We start from the raw sequence: 21,890 nt of genomic DNA on the forward strand, positions 1-21,890 counted from the left end.
TTAGTGCATGGTCTCTCTGGAAATTAAAATTGTGTCGTTTTGTTGGTTTTATTGTGATTCTTCTGAGGTTTTGCTTACTGGACAGATTTCCTTGGCCATCCTAATGGGTATGTGTATGGTAGGCTTTGGTTTGGGGTTTTGTTTATACTCCCCTTATATCTAAGGACATTGGACATCTCTGAAGCGTTTGCTCAATGCCTTGCATCAGTTGGGCTGTGGCACCCAGTTGTTTGGAAAAGCACATCAGGGTGGTTCTCTCAGGGTGTCCATTAGCTGTATTTACCACGGAGATCGATAGGCTCTGCAAAGCCAACTCTCACCCATCGTGCCTGTGGGCCTTATCCACTTAACTGAAGGCCTTGAGGAGAAGCACAGGCATTTCGAGGAGAGGAGGAGGCCTGCAGCATGCTGCCTTGGCACCAGCTCTTCTTCACACCACTCCCTGCTTTCTTTCCACAGCTGCATGAGCCAGTTCTTTGAATTAAGCATCTCTTTCAAGAGAAAGATCCTGTAAGCTGTATTCATCCAGAGACCCTTGCTAACACACTATCCAGATCTTTTGCCCATACTTTACATTCTGGTGTGTGTGTGTGTGTGTGTGTGTGTGTGTGTGTGTGTGTCTAGCTATTGCATTTTCAAAAGTCTTTTTGAGACTGGATGGAAATTACTTTGTTAGATATGATATATCCCCATATGCTCACCAGGATCTGGCTCATGATAAAATTCTCTTAGGAGTGTCTTTCTTATAAATAGTTTCCATTTTTACGAGGGTCGCATCGCAAAGTTTTCACTTTTCATTCATGGATCACATGTTGTGTATCATGCATATTTATTTCAATCCAAGCACATGAAAGATCTCCTGAGTTTTGTGTGTTTATGCTTAGGACTTACAGGGCAGTGAGGTTACAGCGAGATTTGCATGTCACAAGAGGCATAGATCCATTTGTGCTTTGCTTTTGTAAGACTGTGCTGACATGTAAGACTCATGTAAGACTGTGAGGACATGTAAGACTCATGTATGACTGTTCTGACATGTAAGACTCATGTATGACTGTGCTGACATGTAAGACTCATGTATGACTGTGCTGACATGGAAGACTCATGTAAGACTGTGCTGACATGGAAGACTCATGTATGACTGTTCTGACATGGAAGACTCATGTAAGACTGTTCTGACACATAAGACTCAAGTAAGACTGTGCTGACACATAAGACTCATGGAAGACTGTGCTGACACATAAGACTCATGGAAGACTGTGCTGACACATAAGACTCAAGTAAGACTGTGTTGACATGTAAGACTCATGTAAGACTGTGCTGACATGTAAGACTCATGTAAGACTGTGCTGACACATAAGACTCATGTAAGACTGTTCTGACACATAAGACTCAAGTAAGACTGTGTTGACATGTAAGACTCATGTAAGACTGTGCTGACACATAAGACTCAAGTAAGACTGTGTTGACATGTAAGACTCATGTAAGACTGTGCTGACATGTAAGACTCATGTAAGACTGTGCTGACACATAAGACTCAAGTAAGACTGTGCTGACATGTAAGACTCATGTAAGACTGTGCTGACACGTAAGACTCATGGAAGACTGTGCTGACACGTAAGACTCATGGAAGACTGTGCTGACACGTAAGACTCATGGAAGACTGTGCTGACACGTAAGACTCATGGAAGACTGTGCTGACATGTAAGACTCATGGAAGACTGTGCTGACATGTAAGACTCATGGAAGACTGTGCTGACATGTAAGACTCATGGAAGACTGTGCTGACATGTAAGACTCATGGAAGACTGTGCTGACATGTAAGACTCATGGAAGACTGTGCTGACATGTAAGACTCATGTATGACTGTTCTGACATGAAAGACTCATGGAAGACTGTTCTGACACATAAGACTCATGTAAGGCTATGCTGACCTGTAAGACTCATGGAAGACTGTTCTGACACATAAGACTCATGTAAGGCTATGCTGACCTGTAAGACTCATGGAAGACTGTTCTGACATCTCTTATGGAAGGACGCTCATTGCTTTGTCCGATTGCCTTTGCATCTCAATTTAGTGTGTTGTGGGCTTGTGCCTTGGCTTGCTATTCTGCTCCAGTGATGACATGCTTCTGTCACTTCACTAAAGCCACACCTTTGATTGACACAGGTTTAGAATACAGTGGGGGACTGAATAGCACAGGACTTCCTTTTCCACCCATCTCAGGGATGCACTACCATATACCCAGCCAAAACCACAGAGGTGAGTGGGAAGCAGTTCGTTCCCAAATCTTAGGGTCTTCTAGAGAAACATGCAGATAATCCATCTGGTGCGTCATTATCTTGTGTGCGCCAGGTAAGAGATTTTGCATTTGTGAGCATGGCTTCTATACCGGGGCACTGGGCTGTTGGGTGCACTGAGGGGCATTCCATAGGCTCCAAAATTGTGCTCATACCTAACAAATCTCACCAGCGCCATGCGTTTGTCGTTTATTGCTTCATAATTTTGTAAAGCATTTGTCTTTCCTCGTAGTCAGAGTTTTACCTTCGTCAGTAAATCTAGTTTTCTCATACGTATCAGAAGTTTGTATTAGGTATAAATTTTCCAAGTTATAAAAATGTAAAATAGTTATGTATTTATTAATAAAGGTAACAGGATAAATAACAGCTCTCAAAAATACCATCTTCATGATGTCAGTAGGCTTCCCTTCATTTGGTTTCTTCTGATAGAAAGCAACAAAATGTCAAAAATCTGACTCAGGTTTTAGATCATTTCCAAAAGGGGATATTTACTGCTTTTATAATTGAGAGAACATTCTGCAGTTGGCACCAGGAATGAATTTGAAGCCTGGTGGGATTCAAAGCTACCACCAGCTGGCTGTGTCTCCTCACTCAGACGCAGCACGAGTATTGCTGTCCTGGTAGGAAAGATGCCATCGGAAGGCAGGCAGTCAATGTTCCCAACAGTTACTGGAAAGAGTCGTTCACGCTGGGACTGAATGCCCAACTAGAGGCGGCACCAATTAATGTGGCATAAAGTTTGGTCCATCCTGGCTTACAGGCTCTCCCTTGGGCATATCATTTGTCAGCAGATAACAAAGAGAGAGAAAATGAATGTAACGAACGCCTTCTGTTAATGAGAGTGCACTGGTGGTAATGGCTGAGGTTATTCTGTGCTCCCTTCTCTTGGTGGTTTCTATCCATTACTTTCCTGTTACTGTGGTGAAACACATGACCAAATGCAAATGCCAGGGAGGTGTGGCAGCAAGCAGGCAAGAACAGGAAGCTGAGTCAGATCTCAACTGCAAGAAGCAGGGAGCAGAGAAAACAAACCGAGAGTAAGTCTGTAACACCTAGGGACATACTTCCTCCAGCAAGGCCACGCCCCCTGAACCTTCCCAAACAGCACCACCAGTCATGGAACCAAACATTTATTTTTTTAAGATTTATTTATCTATTTATATTATGCAAATGTGTATTTTGCTCATATATATGTCTCTATACCACATGCATACCATGTGCCTGCAGAGGGCAGAAGAGGGTGTCGGATCCCTCTTGGAACTGGAGTTATAGATGCTTATGATCTGCCCTGTGCGTCCTGGGTATTGATCCCCTGTGCTCTGCAGGAACAAGCACTCTCACACTCTGAGCCACCCCTCCAGCTCCATAGGAGCAAAGTATTTAAATGTCAGAGTTTATGGGGGATATTTTTCATTCTAAAAAAATCACCATGTTTTTCAATTAAAAAAAAAAAGCCGTTCATCTCTATACAGGTATCATCCACCAGCCCTTTTCTTTTATAGTGGCCCAATTCAGAGATGTTTCTCTGAGTCATTACTAACAGTGAAATCTATACTTCTTTTCATCAGGAGCTCCAAGTTGTCACGTTGTGTTCTCAAGTTGTGAATATTTCCCATCCTTTGAGCTAGAAAGGAACTCTGTTTCATTGTAGCCACAGGCAGTGTGGGTCTAAATAGAAAAGCTGTCTGCTTTCTCTTTTCTCCATCCCTTTATACTGCTTCAGCTGTTACATAGGTAACTCTGCCCTGAATTTGAGTGTTAATTTGAAGCATTATGCTTCCTTGCTTTTAAAAAAAAGGTTAAGCTAATTTTCTTAATGTTTACCTATCTCTCAGTAAATATTTGTTAAATGGATCACTGAATTGTCAGTACTGGAGAAACATTACTTATTATTAAGCATAGATATTTTACCCCTTTTCACGATCTTGTCCTTTCCAGTCTACACACAGTCTTCACATGTATATATACATGTGTGTCTCAAAGTCTGCTTTTTAAACCAATTTCATTTTTTTCTTTTCTTTCTGGCCTGTAACTTAAGCCTTTCTGTTTACAACATTGATAACACATTAATTTTTAAAATCTAAATGAATTCCTCACTTTCCCCTATCTTTCTGTCATTTGAGTATATCTATGATATTCAATTCACAATATGATTTTTTCCTGTTTGAAAATAAAATCACCGACAATTCATGCTTAGCATCGGTTTGGTTGCTTTAAGTTCCGCTGAGTACTGAGGTACAGCACTGAGTACTGAGGCACAGCACTGAGTACTGAGGCACAGCACTGAGTACTGAGGCACAGCACTGAGTACTGAGGCACAGCACTGAGTACTGCTTCCACTCTGAAACACCTCCCTTCATAGCCACTCATGGCATCCTCTGCCTACCACAAGCTCCTCTTAACCATGCAATAGTCCCTCTCAGTGAACAGGATAATTCACCTCCTCTCTCTCTCTCTCTCTCTCTCTCTCTCTCTCTCTCTCTCTCTCCCCTCCCTCCCTCCCTCTCTCATCTTCGTAAGTCCAACTCCAAAGGATACATCTAATTAGATGCAATCTACCAAGATGTATTCATTACCATTTTGTTATTCTGATAAATCCAGTTCATGATCATCCTTGGCATAAGGAAATGCAGAAAATCCACAGACCCATAAGAGTAAAGGAGAATAAAGAACAGATCTGTTAGTCTCTTTTGGTTACTTAGAATTTCCGTGCCCTTCCTCAGGTTCTAGCAACATGTAATCAGCCTTTGCCCTTTGTGGTAAAGAATAGACAGCAATAGGTATCTTAGAAAGGGTCCCAGAATGATCCTGTCTTCTGCCTATAAAAAGTAAGACTTGCCTCAGCATGGCTAGGATGTCATGTCTGGGACTAGACTGTAAGTGAGACTCACTTGCTAGCTGTCTCTCCTGTGATGATGCCAGGAGGCCAGCATTCATACTGACAGCTATCCCGTGGAGACTCAGCCTCTAGCTAAGACCCATCCAAGACTGAGTATCACCAATGGCATATGACTGGAGGTGTTTCTCTGTGTAGTTGACCTTTCTGAGACATTTCAGTCCCGGTTAACACCTTGCTTGCAGCTTTGTAAGAGACACTAGGGCAAAAGAGCAGATGCCATTGCTGTGTCACTGGCCCATACAACTGCAGTTATATAACCAATATATATGGTAATTTGTTGAGGAGCAGTAACATGTTGGGATAGCCACCTGATGTTTTTGTGCATTTATTTCTCTACATATTTCTGCCATCCTACTTTTTGCATCCTAATTCACATTGCATAGATGTCTCTAAATTCATATCTGTATACCCATATGCTGCCCTTTATTGTCCTCTAGGTTCCTCAAAATGACGATGTCTAAAACTTAAAACTCCATCTGCTCCTCCTCTTTTTCCTGGTTTGGGCAGTGATACCAACTTTTAATTGTTTAAGCCCAACCCTTGGAATTATCCTGGCTTGATCTGTCCTCTCTGTGATACTCTTAAGCAAAAATTCAAACGTGGCATTTCTACCTACATTCCACACACACTTTGCACGCGTTGGCCGTATGATGGTTAAACTCCTTACCACAGCTTGTAGGTCTTGCATGATCCTGTCTGATGGTGCTGCTTTCCTTTGTTCTAGATCATCAGCCTGCGCCCCTCACTCCTAGCTTTCTTCCAGGCAGCTGTGGTCGGCTTCCTTCACGTTCTGGAGCGTGGTGCACTTTCCACCTTCTTCATGGCGTCTCACGATACACTGGATTCTGCCTGTGCTTATCTTCTCCAAATCCCGTCCACTCCATCCACCGCCAGTTATCATTCCCGCTGCCGTTCAAATCCTCTCTCCTGGAGACCTTCTTAGACCATCTGGGTAGCTTCACTTCTTTTCCCTGTCCAGACACACCACAGGAGCAACATCTTTGAGTTACTTTGGGCTTTTGCTTGCTCTCTGTCTGCCTGCCTTTCTCTGTGACAAAAGTTTGAGAACCCAATCTAAAGAGGAGGAGTATTTTTTGATTCATGGTTTCGGCCCATAGTTAGCTTGTTCCACTGCCTGTGGGCCTGTAATAAGGCCAAGAAAAAAAAATGAGAAGGCCCTTCCACACTAGAGAAAGAGATCGTGAACTCCCTGGGGGTGGCCTTTTAGCCAATGCACAACAGAGAAGAATCATTAGGAACTAATGGGAGATTTCAGCAGAATTTGAGAAGAGATGCATGAGAATATTGACTTTTTCAACTAGCTTCCTCTTCTTCCTTTACCCTTCTTCCCCACCAAAGCAATTTATGAATTTTCTCAGGACCCAGAGACTCAGTCACGGGAAGACAGAAGTAGCTCATTGACGGCACAGAATTCATCTTCTTGGGTGAAAGAGGTGACCCCTATACCAGGTTTTCTCCGGACAGCAGCTTTCCTAGTTTGCTCTCTATCGCTCTGATAAACTCCACGAGCAAACATAATTTGGGGAAGAAAGGATCTATTTGTCTTACACATCTGGAAGATGCTCCGTCTCTGAGGGAAGTCAGGGCATGAACTCAAGTCAACGTCATAAAGGCAGGAATTGAAGCAGAGTCCACTGGAGGATGCTGCCTCCTAGCTTGTCTCCCTGGCTCGCTGGGTCTAACTTTCTTATGCACTGAGGATCTCATGCCCAGATGGGACCTCCCACATCAACCCTCAATTGAGAAAATGCCCACACAGATTTCTCTACAGGCCAGCCTGATGGAGAAACTGTCTCAACTGATATTCCCTTTCCCCAAATGACTCTAGATTTTGTCATTGACAAAAAGCCAACCAGCCCAACAGGTGAAGGTTGGAATAGAGATACATTATGATTTTTTTATGGATATTTTATTTATTTATATTTCATCCCATCCTTCCTCCCCATGCTTCTATGAGGGTGTTCCCCCACCCACCCACTCCTGCCTCCCCTCCCTGGTATTCCCCTATATTGGGGCATCGAGCCTTCCCAGGATGGAGGGCCTCTCCTCCCATTGACATCTTATCTTTCCTGAACACAATGACTAGATGACTATAGCTGTCATTTACATTAGAAAAGTTTCACTCTGTAGACAAGTGTACAAGAGACCTTCACGAGAAAGGCATCGTCAGAATAATTCACAGTCCTGCTAACACCTAAAGCTGAATAAATGCATATCAAGAGCAATAAGATTAATTGGTCTAGGGCTGGGGATTTGGTTCAGTGGTAGAGCACTTGCCTAGGAAGCGCAAGGTCCTGGGTTCGGTCCCCAGCCCCGGAAAAAAAAAAAAGAAAGAAAAAGGAAAAAAAAAAGATTAATTGGTCTACGGACGAGCATGATAAAAGGATGCCTATCTGCACCTACTTGTGCCCACCTCCGATGTTGTTTGAATTCACAGCTTTGAAATTTCTTTGAAAAGTGTTGTTTGTTCAGGGACTACATTTCAATCTAGTATCACAGGTTTGGGTGGACCCCGCCCTCCAACCATCTCACCTCTTCTCCTGCAGCAAATTCTAGAGAAGCAGGAGAGTGATTCAGAGCATTTTTTTCTGCTTTGTGGAGATCTTCATTTCTTCTTTCATAAACACCTTCTACATCTTCAAACAAGCACCGTTCTTGTGCAAGATGCTGCTGCCAGAAAGCCTCCTTCTGTGTAGATGAGAGCAGCTCTGGACCTTAGCGATGGTCTCCTGGATCAGCTGTGTCACCACAGCAACGCCAGCAGATGCTCAGGATGCTCTTCTGGGTTCCAGGATGTCCTGAGTCACTCCGCAGCTGCACTTGAGTGTTACTGCTCTACGTGCAAGGGCAACTTACTTTTTTTTTTCTTTTTCTTTTTCTTTTTTTTTTTTATTAACTTGAGTATTTCTTATTTACATTTCGAATGTTATTCCCTTTCCCGGTTTCCAGGTAAATATCCCTCTAACCCCTCCCCCTCCCCCTCTTTGGGTATTCCCCTCCCAACCCTCCCCCCATTGCCACCCTCCCCCCACCAGTCTAGTTCACTGGGGGTTCAGTCTTAGCAGGACCCAGGGCTTCCCCTTCCACTGGTGCTCTTACTAGGATATTCATTGCTACCTATGAGGTCAGAGTCCAGGGTCAGTCCATGTATAGTCTTTAGGTAGTGGCTTAGTCCCTGGAAGCTCTGGTTGCTTGGCATTGTTGTTCCTATGGGGTCCCGAGCCCCTTCAAGCTCTTCCTCAAGTTCTTTCTCTGATTCCTTTAACGGGGGTCCTATTCTCAGTTCAGTGGTTTGCTGCTGGCATTCACCTCTGTATTTGCTGCATTCTGGCTGTGTCTCTCAGCAGAGAAGGGGCAACTTTCAAACCAGAGCCTTGGCCGCTCCATATGACCTTCAGGTTACTGTGTTGTGTACAACATTTTGTATTCGAATTACTCTTTTGTTCACCACTTTATTATTGTATTTATTTGGAATTTTAATGAATTGTTAACTCTCTGGGAAACCCCATAAAGAGGTATGACAGCATTCTCATTTATGTATTCTCTAAAACTCCAATACGGGGTCAAGATTTTAAATGTACATATGAGATATTTGTTGATATTATTTTGCTCAGATATCGAGAATGACCCGGACTAATTCCCTAGTAATATACTAATCACATTCTCAAGCTTCCACTCTGGCCGCATTGCCAGGAATACTATTAAGCTCACGGCCTATCCGTTTCTCAGCACTGAGAAGACAGCTTTGACAGCGCGCGATGATTAAAATGTTTAATGTTCAATTAGCCTTCTTGGATTCCGTCTCGTGAAGGCACTGGCAAGCGATTTAAGTTTGTATTATGGTGAATATTGTTTTACAGAAGCCCTAAGAGAGCAACTTAAAAAGGGCATTGCTGGCTTAAAACTTAGAATATCCGAATCATCATTCAGGAACCACGGAGTCCAGATAAAAGGATCACAGCTGTTAAAAAGGTGAGCGGCACAGACTAGAAAACTGTAAAAGGCAATACAACCCCAAAGAAGAATTCATTTACTCTAGCAGAAACAGGGGAAAGGCAGGCAACGTGAATGACTGCTAAATTTACAGTAGTCTCATAAACTTCCGATATTAGGGATGCTGGGGAATTAGGGGTAATTTTCCTGAGCCATTACATTTCAAAGACGCATCACAATACTAAGTGTATAAAATACGGATTATGAAATGCGATGAATTCCCATCACCAAGATGCCAAGAATGTATGCTATGTTGAGCATCACAGGAATAAAGTCAGTGGCAGGCACAGGCAGAGTCAGGGGATGTGGCTCGTGCCTGGTGGTTGTGGTGTGTGAGGGTGTGCATGGGCTGTCAATCAAGTATCAGGAATGCAGGCCTGAGCTCTGCACACAAGCAGGGCGAGCTGGTATCAGCAAGACTCTGCTATTGCTGACCAAACTCCCCAAGCACCCAAGCCTCTCAGGCTTGTGCTTCGCAGAGCTTTCAAATCTTGCCCTTCCTCACAGGGTAGGACAGAGAGGAGTCAAGGAGAAGACTCAGTAGTTTAACTCCAAGTACCTAGCCATAGCAGTCACTGAAGAATGAGTGGTCTGACCAGCCAAAGTTTTACCCAACGTCAACTAAAATTCTGCGCTGGAAGTCAGATTCTTCCAAAGGCTTTCAAGTAATGTCTGAAACATCACTCGTTGGCTCTGGTTTTGCCTAGTCCAGCCACAGATTAAAACCGAATGGTGTACCACCATGAGTGTCTCTTACACTTCTAATGTTTCCGACCCTTGATGCAATATGATTTCTCCTTCCCTCATGATCATGGCCATTGTGAGCCTATACCTGTGCTTGTGAGTAAATTTTCATTTTTAAGTAGCTTCCGCCGCAACAGAAAAATGAGAAAAAAAATTCAGGAAGGGCAGGTTCATGAAAGAAGAAATGTAAATTAGCAATATATATGCAAACATGCAATTTCCATAGTAATAAATTAGATGCCAATTAAATGGCAATGTCTTTGCATATGTGAAATTCGCAAGGATGAAAAAAAATGGCGTTATTTGAAAGGTTCAAGAAAGCAAGCACTGTAGTATGTTGGTACAATAAAAGAAAAGAATCAGAAAAATGTTCAAAAATTCATGAACAGCACTGTTTACCACATAGAGAAAATTGAGAAGGGAGAAGTTGTTAAACAGATTATCAAGGAATGTTGCTGAAATGTTTTAGGGGAATTTAATGACATCAGAAGAAATACAATTTCTTACTAACAAGACAAAGCACGTTACAGACCACTGCCACTCTGCCCCCCACACACACATGCACACAGAGAGAGAGGGGGGGGAGACAGTGTACTGGCGGATATCATATTTTCTGTCTTTTACATTGTGTCTAAAAATGAAAACACATTACTTAAATAATGAACAAAGGCATATCTGGCAGTAGTTTGGCCTTTCATGGTCTGAGCCGCCATTCCTCATGATTTTCCTTGCTGTTTGTTCTTAAACTTTTCCTGTGGATCCTCAGGTGTTGGGGGTCTTTGCAGTGGTGTCTGTTCTTCAAATAGTCTGAAGCCTCCAGATGCTTTGTCTGAGTACTGACATCATTGGGTTTGTACTGTCATCATCAGGTTTGTACTGACATCATCAGGTTTGTACTGACATCATTGGGTTTGTACTGACATCATTGGGTTCGTACTGACATCATCGGGTTCGTATTGACATCATCAGGTTTGTACTGACATCTTTGGGTTCGCACTGACATCATTGGGTTTGTACTGACATCATCAGGTTTGTAGTGACATCATCGGGTCTGTACTGACACCATTGAGTTCATACTGACATCATCAGGTTTGTACTGACATCATCAGGTTCATACTGACATCATCAGGTTTGTGGGTCTTTTGAGCCTGAGTGCGCACATGTGCTTTGTCTCTGTTCTTGTTCAGTCTCTGAACGCAAATTACACTTTCCAATTTTTTTTATGCTTTTCCTTCCGTATTCAGCAGCCATTCATTGCTCTGTGATTACAGACTGATTTGTAAGACATTAAGTCCTTTTCCAACATTAACGCCCTTTACTCTATCAGAGAGTGTGACATTTCCCCCTCTCCTCAGGAGGGGGCAGAGCCATCACAATCAGCCTCTACAAAAGATGTTTAGGCCAAAGTGCAGCAATTTGAAGTGAAGCAGCCACTCGGGATAAAAGACCGTTCTATGCAAATTTCTCGAAAGATGTCACAGGTCTGGGGGGAAAGGTAAGCATTTTGTGGAAAGCTTTAGAAGAATATAGATTGTCAAGTGGAAAATGGCATTACCGAAAACAGTTCTCAATCATGGGCGGAAGGAATACACAGTGCCTAGTGGAAGGTGCTACTTCTGTACACCAAAGGCCGGTATATTCAAGAATCACAGCCGCGTATACTAGACAGCACCAAGCACTGCGGGCTCCCAAACAAAGAATTCCACTCTCTTCCGGGGAGGAGAGGGCAAAAAAGCCCCCAAAACCAAAAACCAAACCAAAACAACCCCCCTGCAAACATCTGCAGACTTCTTTCACTGATTCCTTTGCTTTTAGAGTTGCAGTTAATCTCTCCTGGGGAGACTAAAGTTATTTATAGGCTACCACTCACTTTCCCCCAGGACTACAGACTGCCCTGCTCAGTGAGAAAGAAGACTGGGATGCAAGAATCTATTTATGCAATAGGGAACACATGTCCAGACACATTCAAGAGAATAACAGCAAATGGAAAAAAAAAAGTGTATTGGGAAAAGAATAAAGAATTAAGACAGAACAAAAGAATAAATAATATTCTCCTCTTAGACATAGATTAGGTGTTTTGAAGATGGCCAGACTCTGATTGACAAATCAACATTCCCTTTATGAAAGTTTATATAATAAGAAAAGCAAAGACAGAGGGGAGGGGTTTTCGAGTTTAGATTTGAGAAGGAAACAGTAAATTTTTGGGGGGTTAAAAATTTAAGCTTGCAGTTCTTACCACACAGACCTGCAGACCAGATGGGACGCCTCTTTTTCTGCTATCTTACGGAGGTAAGGTGAAGGTTGAACCAAAAGTGGGTGCAAGCGTCTTGCTTCCCCCACACATCACTGAGACACTGAGAGTGATGCCTCCTCTACCATTGCTAGGCCTGAGTTACTTCAGCGTTTCTAGCACAGCAATTGCTCTCTTGGCTTCCTCTGGCAAAAGCTGTGTTCTCTCTTCCTGGCTTAACTGAAACTAGATCAAGACTTTCCCCTCTAGTTTATTGTTTTTTCTACGCAGAGAATTTTTCTTTTCTCAAAATATTCAAAAATGTTACAAGGACTCATGCTAGCTGCAAATAGACTGCCTGCCTAATTTGCTACCAGGCCCTGGCTGGCCCGGGCAATGGGATGGAGTAAGGCAAAGAGGAATCCTTGAGTCCTATGGAGGCCAAGTGGTTGTAAGGCACCCTGTGTATGGAATTTATCAGTTAGACCAGCTACCGTAACACTGGGGCTCCTGTTACATCCTTTAGACCGCTCTGACTGGATAAACAGTCTAGTTTATCCTCGTGTTCAAATCGCTTGTGTTGAAACCTCACTTCATTGCTATTGCCTGAGCTGGGTCAAACTGCCTTACTTCTGTGTGCTTCAGCGGTTGATGTGGACGACACTAACATTATCCACACATGACAGAACATTGGGGGGGGGTGCGTTTCGACTCAGACACTGAGCCCTTTAACACAGTTGCTAAGCATAAATTATTGTTATTAAATTCCCAAAGTAGACTCTTCCTTTGGGACATCATCCAAACGTGGGTTTCTCATGGAGTTAAGCAAGAACGTAGGCTGACTTAAAATGAGAAATTATCTAAACGTGACCGTGGGCAAGAGTGTTCACTCTGAAGGGAAGAAGAGGCAGCGAGAGAGGCTAGAGGGAGGAAGGCAAAAGAGTGTCTGCAATTGATGCAGCCTGGGTACTAGCCTGCTGGTGTTAATATGCTTACAGAGCAGGAGAGGAGCTGCAGCCCGGCCCCAGGGAGCCCAGCCCCAGGCAGCCCAGCCCCAGGCAGCCCAGCCTAGGCAGCATGATTGTCAATTCTCAGCACCAGCCGGATTGGCATAAAGAACACCAATGGCATTAACAAGGCGTACCTCTGCATGCTGGCAATGGTGTTCCCAGAGAGGTGTTCTCAGGAGGAAAGGCCCAGCCTGGATGTGGGCAGCACCATTCCATGGGCTGAGGTCTCAGGAGAAAAGCCAGCTGAGCCCGACTTCTCTTCCCATTTGTTGCCGCCATGGGCCAAGCTGCTCTTGATACCTCACTGCCAAGAAGGTATCACTCCACTAACAGGATATTCTTTCACTCACAAGATGATATTCCTGTGAGTCCAAATGTCCTCCCCGCTAGGGCTGAATTCTGCCAGCCGTTTAAACACAGACGATAGGGAAAATAACACGTGTAGCCCAAGTGGACTACAAAAATCCCTCAGGTTGGCAAAGACTTCTCTTAGTCTGTGGGCAGTTGTGTCCTGGATATCTTTCTGCCTCAAATATAACATGCATTGAATACCTTGACCCTTGTTTATTTCAGTCACAGAAACCACCCTGTCTTGTTAACCCAGCCTCATTTTTCCTGCTATAAAAACAAACTAAAATCTGCTAATCGCCCTTTGCCAAATGGTAAGCTTCCTTTTAAGGTGCCTATCAGTAAAGAACTATGATCCCGGAGGACAAAGCCCCTGACCAGCACACCACTGTGCATCTCAGTCGGGTCTGTAGATAAATGAAGATTACAGGTTCCAGAGTGAGTATGCATCTGCAGTGAAGACTGTGTGACCCCACAAACACAAGTGAGGCATACATAAACCACGTGGACCAGGACTGGTCCTTATGCAGTGCCGGTGACAGACGAAGTGTAGCATAAGAAAACGAGCAGTTTGCAGCAGCCTGGGGACCAAGGGTTAACAACACTCAGGTTTCCATCCTTTTTAAGTTTCTCAGAAGAAACTGCTCAGAGTGTCAGCAAATACCAGGATGTGGCGCTTTCCGGTCACGTGTTCTTCGCCTTCATGGAGATGAGCTTCTTCTTTTTTTTTTTTTTTCTGTGATCTCTAAAGCACGAACGAGAAGAGACCTATTTGTAGAGAAAGAGGCACTTTGCTACCTCAGAAACAATTTTGTGCCTATTCGGAGAAGAAAGGGGAAAAAATGTAAGGGACTTAAAAATGGCAAAATGAGGCTTTCTATCCTGTTACAATGCCCAAGGACAGCTCTGTTTCAATGCCTTTGCAATTTACATGCGATTTCATTCCGGTGGTGTCTCTACGGTCAGCAAGAGCGAGGAACGTAACAACGCACTATTCCTGAAGAGCCCGGTGCATACAGTTTCAGAATTCTCCACTTGCGGCAGTTCCAAACAAGTGGACTCTCAAGCTGTGCATATTGATCGGATCTTGTGGCACGTCGGGTATTTACATGCACTGCAGAGGAGATGAGACCTCAAACAGGAGCCAACCCACGCAGCTGGGCTCCTCTCTCTGAGTCTTAGCCTTCCGGGTCAGTGAGCAGCCTCTCTCGTCACGCAGCGCCCCAGACGCAAGGGCTGACCAGCCTCAGTGACAAACAGTAAGAAATGTGCCTTCGTGTTCTCTAGATGAACCCCGATGTCTCATGGCAACAGAAAACTGCCGGTCTTAGCAACAAACATGGAGAACAGAGCAGACGGTGCGGGACTCGGGCTCTGTCTGTGTTGTACCGGTTAACTGTACAGTGAAGGACAGGGTTCGTCTGGTCCCGAGTAGACACCGTGCTACTCCAAGCCTGTGTGTCGTGGTTAAGTTCTTTTAGTTAACCGAATGGACATCTCTCCTACTTATTGTTCAGCATATTAGAAAGTGTATTAGAGCGGGAGACAAGTGACAAGACTTGGGTGCCAGGACTGTCCTCAGTCTGGTTGACATTCAAACGGTGAGTTGTTTCACGTCCCCAAGTCTGACTCCGTGGCTGCACGACAGAGAGACTGGACTGGCTCCTTTCTCCAGGCCCTTGCATCTCTATATACCAGGGGCCTAGGACGCTGAGCACTGGTCCCCAAAGTCACGGGGTCTCTTTCCAAAAACAATCAACCAATGAGCTTCTGCCAGTGAGAAAGTATGTGAAGGACGAGTCCTCCTCCTTATAGTGGGATTGTGTTTCATATGTCCTAATGCATGCCTCTTGCTCCTGGACAATGGCTGAGTCTTTCACTTGACATGGCATATTAAGTGCTCATTATAATATATAAATTATACCACATATATACATACATATATATGTTATGTACCATCTGTTTGCATCTTCTTGCTTCTCAGAATTAAAGTGATCTTACAGTTAGCATCCAATTAACCTTACCAGGTGAAACAGAAATGTCTTCTTTTACTCCAAGAACGTCATGAGTAAGCCTTTCTGAGGGCTGTGTCCTTTTCTTAAAGGTCGACAGGTTTCCAGTTTGCACTCTTGCTCCCCAGTCAGCTGGTTCATACCAAACCCTCAGAGAAGAAGAAAAGAGTCTCCTTCCATCATGACCCCTTTCCCACGACAGCCACAGCTCTACGCTGTGTAACGGAAATCGTGCAGATGCGGATGTCGCCTCCTGGCTTGTTTTAACAGGAGGAACGGAGCCCGGCACAGTGTTCTTCAGTGTGTCGATGGCCAAGCTACAGGTGGTGGAGTCTGCTGATACTGATTGCTACACTTGTGTGTCTGATTGGTGACAACTGTATGTCTGATTGTGTCCTCGGCTCTAGATTTAGCATCTGGCTTTATTCCTGTGGCCAGCCATGCAGTGTGATTTGATACACACTCGGCAATCAGAGCATTTACTTTTGAGTTTTTTTTTTCTTTTTCTTTTTTTTTTCTTTTCAGCATTCAAAATAAAACCCAACGAATTTCAGCTGAAGCCTAAAATAAGGCTTTCTATGAGTCACACGTTGGCAAAGAATATGGAATCAAATGCACGATTTCTCGTACAGCCGTAAGTACACAGGTATGCATTACCTGTTCATATATTACAGGCACAAATGGGCTTCATGCTCATATAGACAAACGTGACTTCAAATTAATAATTATTTTTTGATAGTTTGTCACTGAGACAAAATCATCTTTCTATCGCAACATCAATCTGACTTATAGATGGGCTGACTTCGAAGAGATTTTAAAACCCTTTAAATTTTCCAATGGGCTTTTTTTAAAGGATTCTAAGGAATTAGAAATAATATTCTATGAATTTATTTAAAGAATATTTCTCAGGATTGAGTGTTGCAAAGTCTCTCAGTCTCTGTATATCGTTCAGTTGTGGGTCTCTGTGTAAATTCCCATTAACCGTAAGAAGCTTCTTGAATGAGGGTTGAATGAGAGTAATCAGGGGTACAGTAATGTGGCATCAGGAGTCATTTTATTGATATGCTTTAAAGGATTTAATTTTATTATTGTTGTTTCTGTGTATGCATTTGTGTGTGTGTGTGTGTGTGTGTGTGTGTGTGAGAGAGAGAGAGAGAGAGAGAGAGAGAGAGAGAGAGAGGTGGATGCCTACGAAGGCCAGGTTACCAGATCACCTGAAACTGGAGTTAGGGGCAGTTGTGAGCCTAATGTGGCTTCTGGGAATTCCTGGGAACCAAACTCGGAGTGGCGTGACCTGATCGATGACCCTGCAGCAAGCGCTCAGACCTGACTTCCTTCTCCACACCACTCTGTGACTTTAAATCGCATGCATTTATGCTGATTGCAGAAGACTATGGTTCACTTCCATGGTCCTAGATTGGTTGATTTCATTGGCCTAGTCCCCTAGATTACACCAAAACCTTCTCCTTTTCGTAAATAGATATTAATACATAGATAGTTGTATAGCAGTCCCAAACGAGGTCATTTAACTTTAACGTTTGGGTGTGGATAAAGTCTTTCAGCGGACTAGTACCTGTGGGGTTGGCAGGGGCTTTGCGTGACTGATGCTCTCCTTAGCCCGTCCACTTGCCTCCCGCTCTCAGCAGGTCCAAGAGGGAAACTTTGTCCTTCACATGGGGGACATTAGGCTCTGCACTTCCACCAGCTCTAAGGCTGGAAGGAAGGGACAGGAGATAGAAGTAGAGAAAAGGGTGACTTCAGAGGAAAGCAACTCCTGAGAGTTGGTCAAATCCCCAACTGCAAGGGAACGCAACTGTGTCTTCATGAAGTGTTTTTGGTTTTGTACTTTGCCAAAAAGAGACAGACGACAAGGAGAAAGAAAGAGGAAGGAGAAGTGGGAGAGGAGGAGAGAGAAGAGGAGAACAGATGAGAAAAGGGGGAGGGAGAGAGAAAGCAGGGGTGAGGACCCTGTGTGTGCTACCATCCCAGATGACTGCAGGCTTAAATCTGGATGCTGGCTTTCCCACACACAATGTGAGGAAAGTACACACGAGAGAAGGCTATAGCTCCCTACAGGGAGGCAGGAGAGTACCTGTTTTTGAGTCTTTCATCAGTGAGCACCAAAAGAGAGTTAGCCCGCCAATGACTAGACAGTGTCATAAATCAGGTTACGCCACTACTGAAGGAGTTCAGATAACCGAGGGTTCTTTTCAAGTAAAAGCAGGACCGTGTCACAGTTGAGAGAAAACAGTGCTCACACGGAAATTTTAACATTGCTATGATTTATTTTATTTACTTTCCTTTAAGTGGGCACTTGGATCCACTATCAGCTCTATAGGAACTAACATTCATAACTAAAAAATCACACAAGCAAACAACAGAATGACCACTCCTCTCCAGCGGTGAAGATGGGGCTGGGCAAAGCTTATGGGTCGGGGTGTGGGATATCAAAATGGGTGCAGAGGGTAGGAAAGATGCACATCTTAATGAGTTAGCATAGCCCTTAATCGTAGGAAAGCCCTGTCGAGGTGGCACAGGTGAGGTGTTTTGTCATTTCCAGCTCTAAAACACTCAATGCAGCTTGGTTTTAGCTTTTGAATCATTGTGCCAAGATATTTATGGATGCTTGGAAGTGTCTCAGAAAATCAACCTCTAATATTTAAGGATCATTGAGTCTACAGAGAAGAAAGCTGTCTCAGGTCTAGACCTGGAAACTGTATTTCTCTGCTACCATTCCTAGCCATTGTCCCCGAGCTCTGGAACAGAGAGCCACGAACAGAAGCAAAAACATTGAAGGTATCTAAGCTTATAGGGTACTGATCTATGACACGGCCGTCCTTGTGGCCATTTTGCATAATCTTGGTATGCTATGCTGTGCTTGGCAGAGAACTCAGTCGTTTACTGATTTACACAAATGCTATTCTATACCTATATTCTGAACTAGAGCGACCTGGGACACATGAACACAGCCAACAATGCAGATCAGCTGCTGGGGATGGCAGAATGTGCAGGCAATAGTCCAGGGAGGTGGCCATGGGCGTCACGTGGTACATAGCCTATGTGAAGCATAGCGAAGCACTTTGGGAATGAAGCTCATGACCATTTTACTTTTCTAGCAGAACATACGGCAACCTAAGGGACAATCAGCCCTATGAAGGCAAAAGCTTGGGCTGGGTTTGATGATATAAAGAAGGTTCCATATCTACCGTTTGGCACTTGACATTGATAATGTATATGGAGAGAGGTACACCTTCAGCTTATAAAATAGAAATTTGAATTTAAAAATATATATTATGAATATGATAGGATACAAATTGATGCAAAAATATGTCTTGCTTTCCCCTGTTTTGTGGTTTCAAAGAGCATCTCATTTCTTGGTACTGAGTGTTGAAGAAGAGTGAGGAACCCTTTGGTTATTTTCAAGAAATGCTTTCACAGTATGTGTTATTACAGTGTAGCAGTATATCTAACCTGTTAATGTTTAGCACTCAACCAAAAATAACTAAACATTAATGTAGGTAATTGTAGTAATATGTTTAGTTACATTGTTTTGAGTAGTGAGAGCACAGCTGTCCAAGTGAAAAATTGTCAATATTTGCTATTTGATACATTTTGAATTAAGTCTCTGAGACAGTCCAGCAATCCTGATATGCAGGAATTACAGAATGCCTTCATTGCTACATTTAGTTAGGTGGCCTGAGGCTTTAGATGAGAGACATATGGAAGAAAGATGGCAGAGCAGAAAGAGATACCTCCCCTCTATCAGGGTAACTGGTAACGGTGGCAAGATATCTCTACCCTGAAAGAATTGCTTGGGGACAGTGTATTATGACAGTCCACCATTTTCCAAGATGGGGAGCAGCCCATGCACTCAGTAACCTTGCCTGAGCAGGCTGAATCGTGAGTCCTGGAAGCCTCTGTTAAAGAATTCTGAGCAGCCATCTTGAAAGGTAATCTTCGTGTTTTCTTTAGTCACAGCCTTCATTTCAGTTGTAGGTAAGTTTTAAAGTGCAATTCGCAGGGCTGAACCACCAGAAGGACCAGAATGAACATGACCCCCTCCCACAGAATGCCAAAGTTCAAATTACTAGCAGAGTCAGTGTCCCCACAGAGAATGTCCAGGACCATGGTCACCATGAGCATCCTGCCCGCACTGTCACCACCATCAACCTCTCTTCCTCACAGCTGCAGTGTCACGGTCAGGAAGCACAGCATCAGGACACTGTCCAGTTTGGGTGTGTAAATACTATTCTGTGTTTCTTGGCCCACTTGGCAAACACTTTCTTCTCGGTGATGAACCTGTGTCCCCCGTATGGGGCATGTTCATGGAGAAGATACTCGTTACACTCGTCCTTCCCTTGTTCATAGTAATGATAGGGGACTTTTCTATACCCTTCTGTCCTGGAAAAGAAACAAAAAAGGAGCAAGACTGAGCCAAGGATGAGACAGGCATTTACAAGAATCCATTACGTGCCCCGTAAATGCATTTACTTACACACCATCATCAATGAACCAGTTAAAAGCTACTGCACATGAAAGCTTTTAGGAAGAAGGAACCATTCTCAGTGTCCTGATAGATCAAATACAATTTACATATCACACCAATTACATTCAAACTCATGGCTCTCTTTCAAGGGATGAGACAGTATAAGACAGGACAGACTTTACACAGCCCAATGCTCTTTAAGAGGCAAGGAAACGGTTTCCACAGTGAAGTTTGGGGGTCATCTGTGTTCTCTTAGACTTAGCGGCTAAAGCACAAATGTTTATTCATGAACACCGTGACCCAGAGTTACGTTTTAAGAGCATGATTAAGTGCTCTCTGAATTACACTGGTAGAGGAACTTTATTACACCATCTTCATGAAGCATGTGAGTCTGTCAATCTGATTAGAAGCTACCCCGCCAGACACCATATACTGTGCATAAATGCATGGTCTGGCAGATCGGTCACACATTAGTGAAATAAACATTTCAGGAAGTCCTGTTGAGCCGAAATGCTTCTCTGAGGTATCAGGGCATTTTCTTCTTTGTGAGCAAATAGAGCCAGTGGCCGACAGCTGTCCATCAAGCCCTCAGAGGGACAGATGTGGCAGCCTTGATTTTGCAAATTAAATCACCGATAAACTTACTCTAAATTTCCTAGTCCCAAGTCCTGGATGTGTGACTAACGAAGAGAGAGTGTTCCTTCTGACATGTGACATCAGACTGCAGTAAACACTGTTTTCTTCCTATCACTCTTAAAAGTCGGAGCCATGACATACTGACAAGAATGTGTCATGTTGGCAAAGAACACCTGGAAATAATTGTCATCTGATCTATTTCTCAGATTTATGGCGTTAAAATGAATTGTGATATTTTGACAAGGTATCAGAACCGGAGCTGCATAGAACAGGATTTCCCGAGATCTTACGTGCAGTAGGTCTCATTTATCATCCCGTAGACGTGGATACTGTAGCAGGCGTCCATGGCCAGGATAAAGGTGAACCACCCGGTGCTGAGATAGGAGCCAGACTGGACTCTGGAGGGACAGAGACAGATAAAACACAGAGTGACGAGAAGGTGTGGTGAGAAACAAGCCATACCAGATCAGAAACACAGTGCCCGTTATCAGGGCGAGCACTGAGAAACTTGACAATCTGTCAAGGATACACACTTACTGTGAATTATCTCTGAATAATTTATGGGCACACTCTTGCTCTCACTACCTTAAGCCTCAAAGCTCTGCTGGGTGGAAGAGAAGCCATATGCCAGATATCTGAAGCCGGATAAGCCTTCTCCCTTCAGGTGAAAAAATGATTTATTTGGTTTTCTGTAAGACCCAAATTAGGGGTGTGTATCGGCAGATGGGTCTTCTGAACGTTCTCAGAGCTCTGGTGATCACTGAATGATAATGGCGCCTTCTTACCTGGACACAACACTTTCTCGGTCTCCCTAACACCTCTTACATATTTTAATACTGTGTCTGTGTGGGTATGTGGCTGCATCTGTGTGTGTGTGTGTGTGTGTGCATCGGTGTGTATATGCATTGGTGTGTGTATGTGGCTGTGTATGTGTGTGGTTATGCGTGTGTATGCATGGGTGTGTGTATGTGGCTGTTTGTGTGTGTGTGCAGGTGTGTGTATTGGCATGTGTTTAATGATGTGTTTGTGTGAGTATGCATGTGTGTGTGCAGATATGTGTATTGGCATGTATTTAGTGATGTGTTTGTGTGACAATGTGTGTGTGTGTGTGTATGTGTGTGTGTGTGAACTTTCGGGTGTATGGATGTGTGGGTGTGAGTATATGGGAATGTGAGTACGTGACCATGTGGTTATGTAGATGTATGGGTATGTA

At 43.7% G+C, this 21,890-nt stretch overlaps 2 protein-coding genes across 22 annotated transcripts in view; one reads left to right on the forward strand and one right to left on the reverse strand.

Annotated features, from left to right (window-relative positions):
- The first annotated feature begins 14,279 nt into the window (after window positions 1-14,279).
- Window positions 14,280-21,890, forward strand: part of LOC147996628 (uncharacterized) — a 29,682-nt gene continuing 22,071 nt past the window's right edge. For 4 of the 17 annotated variants that reach the window (XR_015672714.1, XR_015672711.1, XR_015672715.1 and 1 more), the window contains exon 1: window positions 14,282-15,144. Coding sequence is in view for 4 of the 17 variants with exons in the window: in XM_087638336.1 (XP_087494462.1) it covers window positions 16,168-16,201 (34 nt within the window). In the remaining 13 variants the exon portion in view is untranslated. Of the gene's footprint in view, window positions 15,145-15,647; window positions 16,202-21,890 lie in introns of those variants that run through there. The other 13 variants (XR_015672717.1, XR_015672704.1, XM_087638342.1 and 10 more) reach the window with 11 other exon arrangements.
- St6galnac3 (ST6 N-acetylgalactosaminide alpha-2,6-sialyltransferase 3) overlaps window positions 17,817-21,890 on the reverse strand; it is a 519,650-nt gene continuing 515,576 nt past the window's right edge. For 4 of the 5 annotated variants that reach the window (XR_015661775.1, XR_015661776.1, XM_087621270.1 and 1 more), the window contains 2 exons: window positions 20,968-21,075; window positions 17,821-19,956 (listed from right to left, as the gene is read on the reverse strand). Coding sequence is in view for 3 of the 5 variants with exons in the window: in XM_087621270.1 (XP_087477396.1) it covers window positions 19,770-19,956; window positions 20,968-21,075 (295 nt within the window). In the remaining 2 variants the exon portion in view is untranslated. 5 annotated transcript variants of the gene reach the window in all.

This window comes from Rattus norvegicus, chromosome 2 (genome assembly GCF_021556685.1).
Source record: "Rattus norvegicus strain SHRSP/BbbUtx chromosome 2, alternate assembly SHRSP_T2T, whole genome shotgun sequence".
Classification (NCBI taxonomy): domain Eukaryota; kingdom Metazoa; phylum Chordata; class Mammalia; order Rodentia; family Muridae; genus Rattus; species Rattus norvegicus.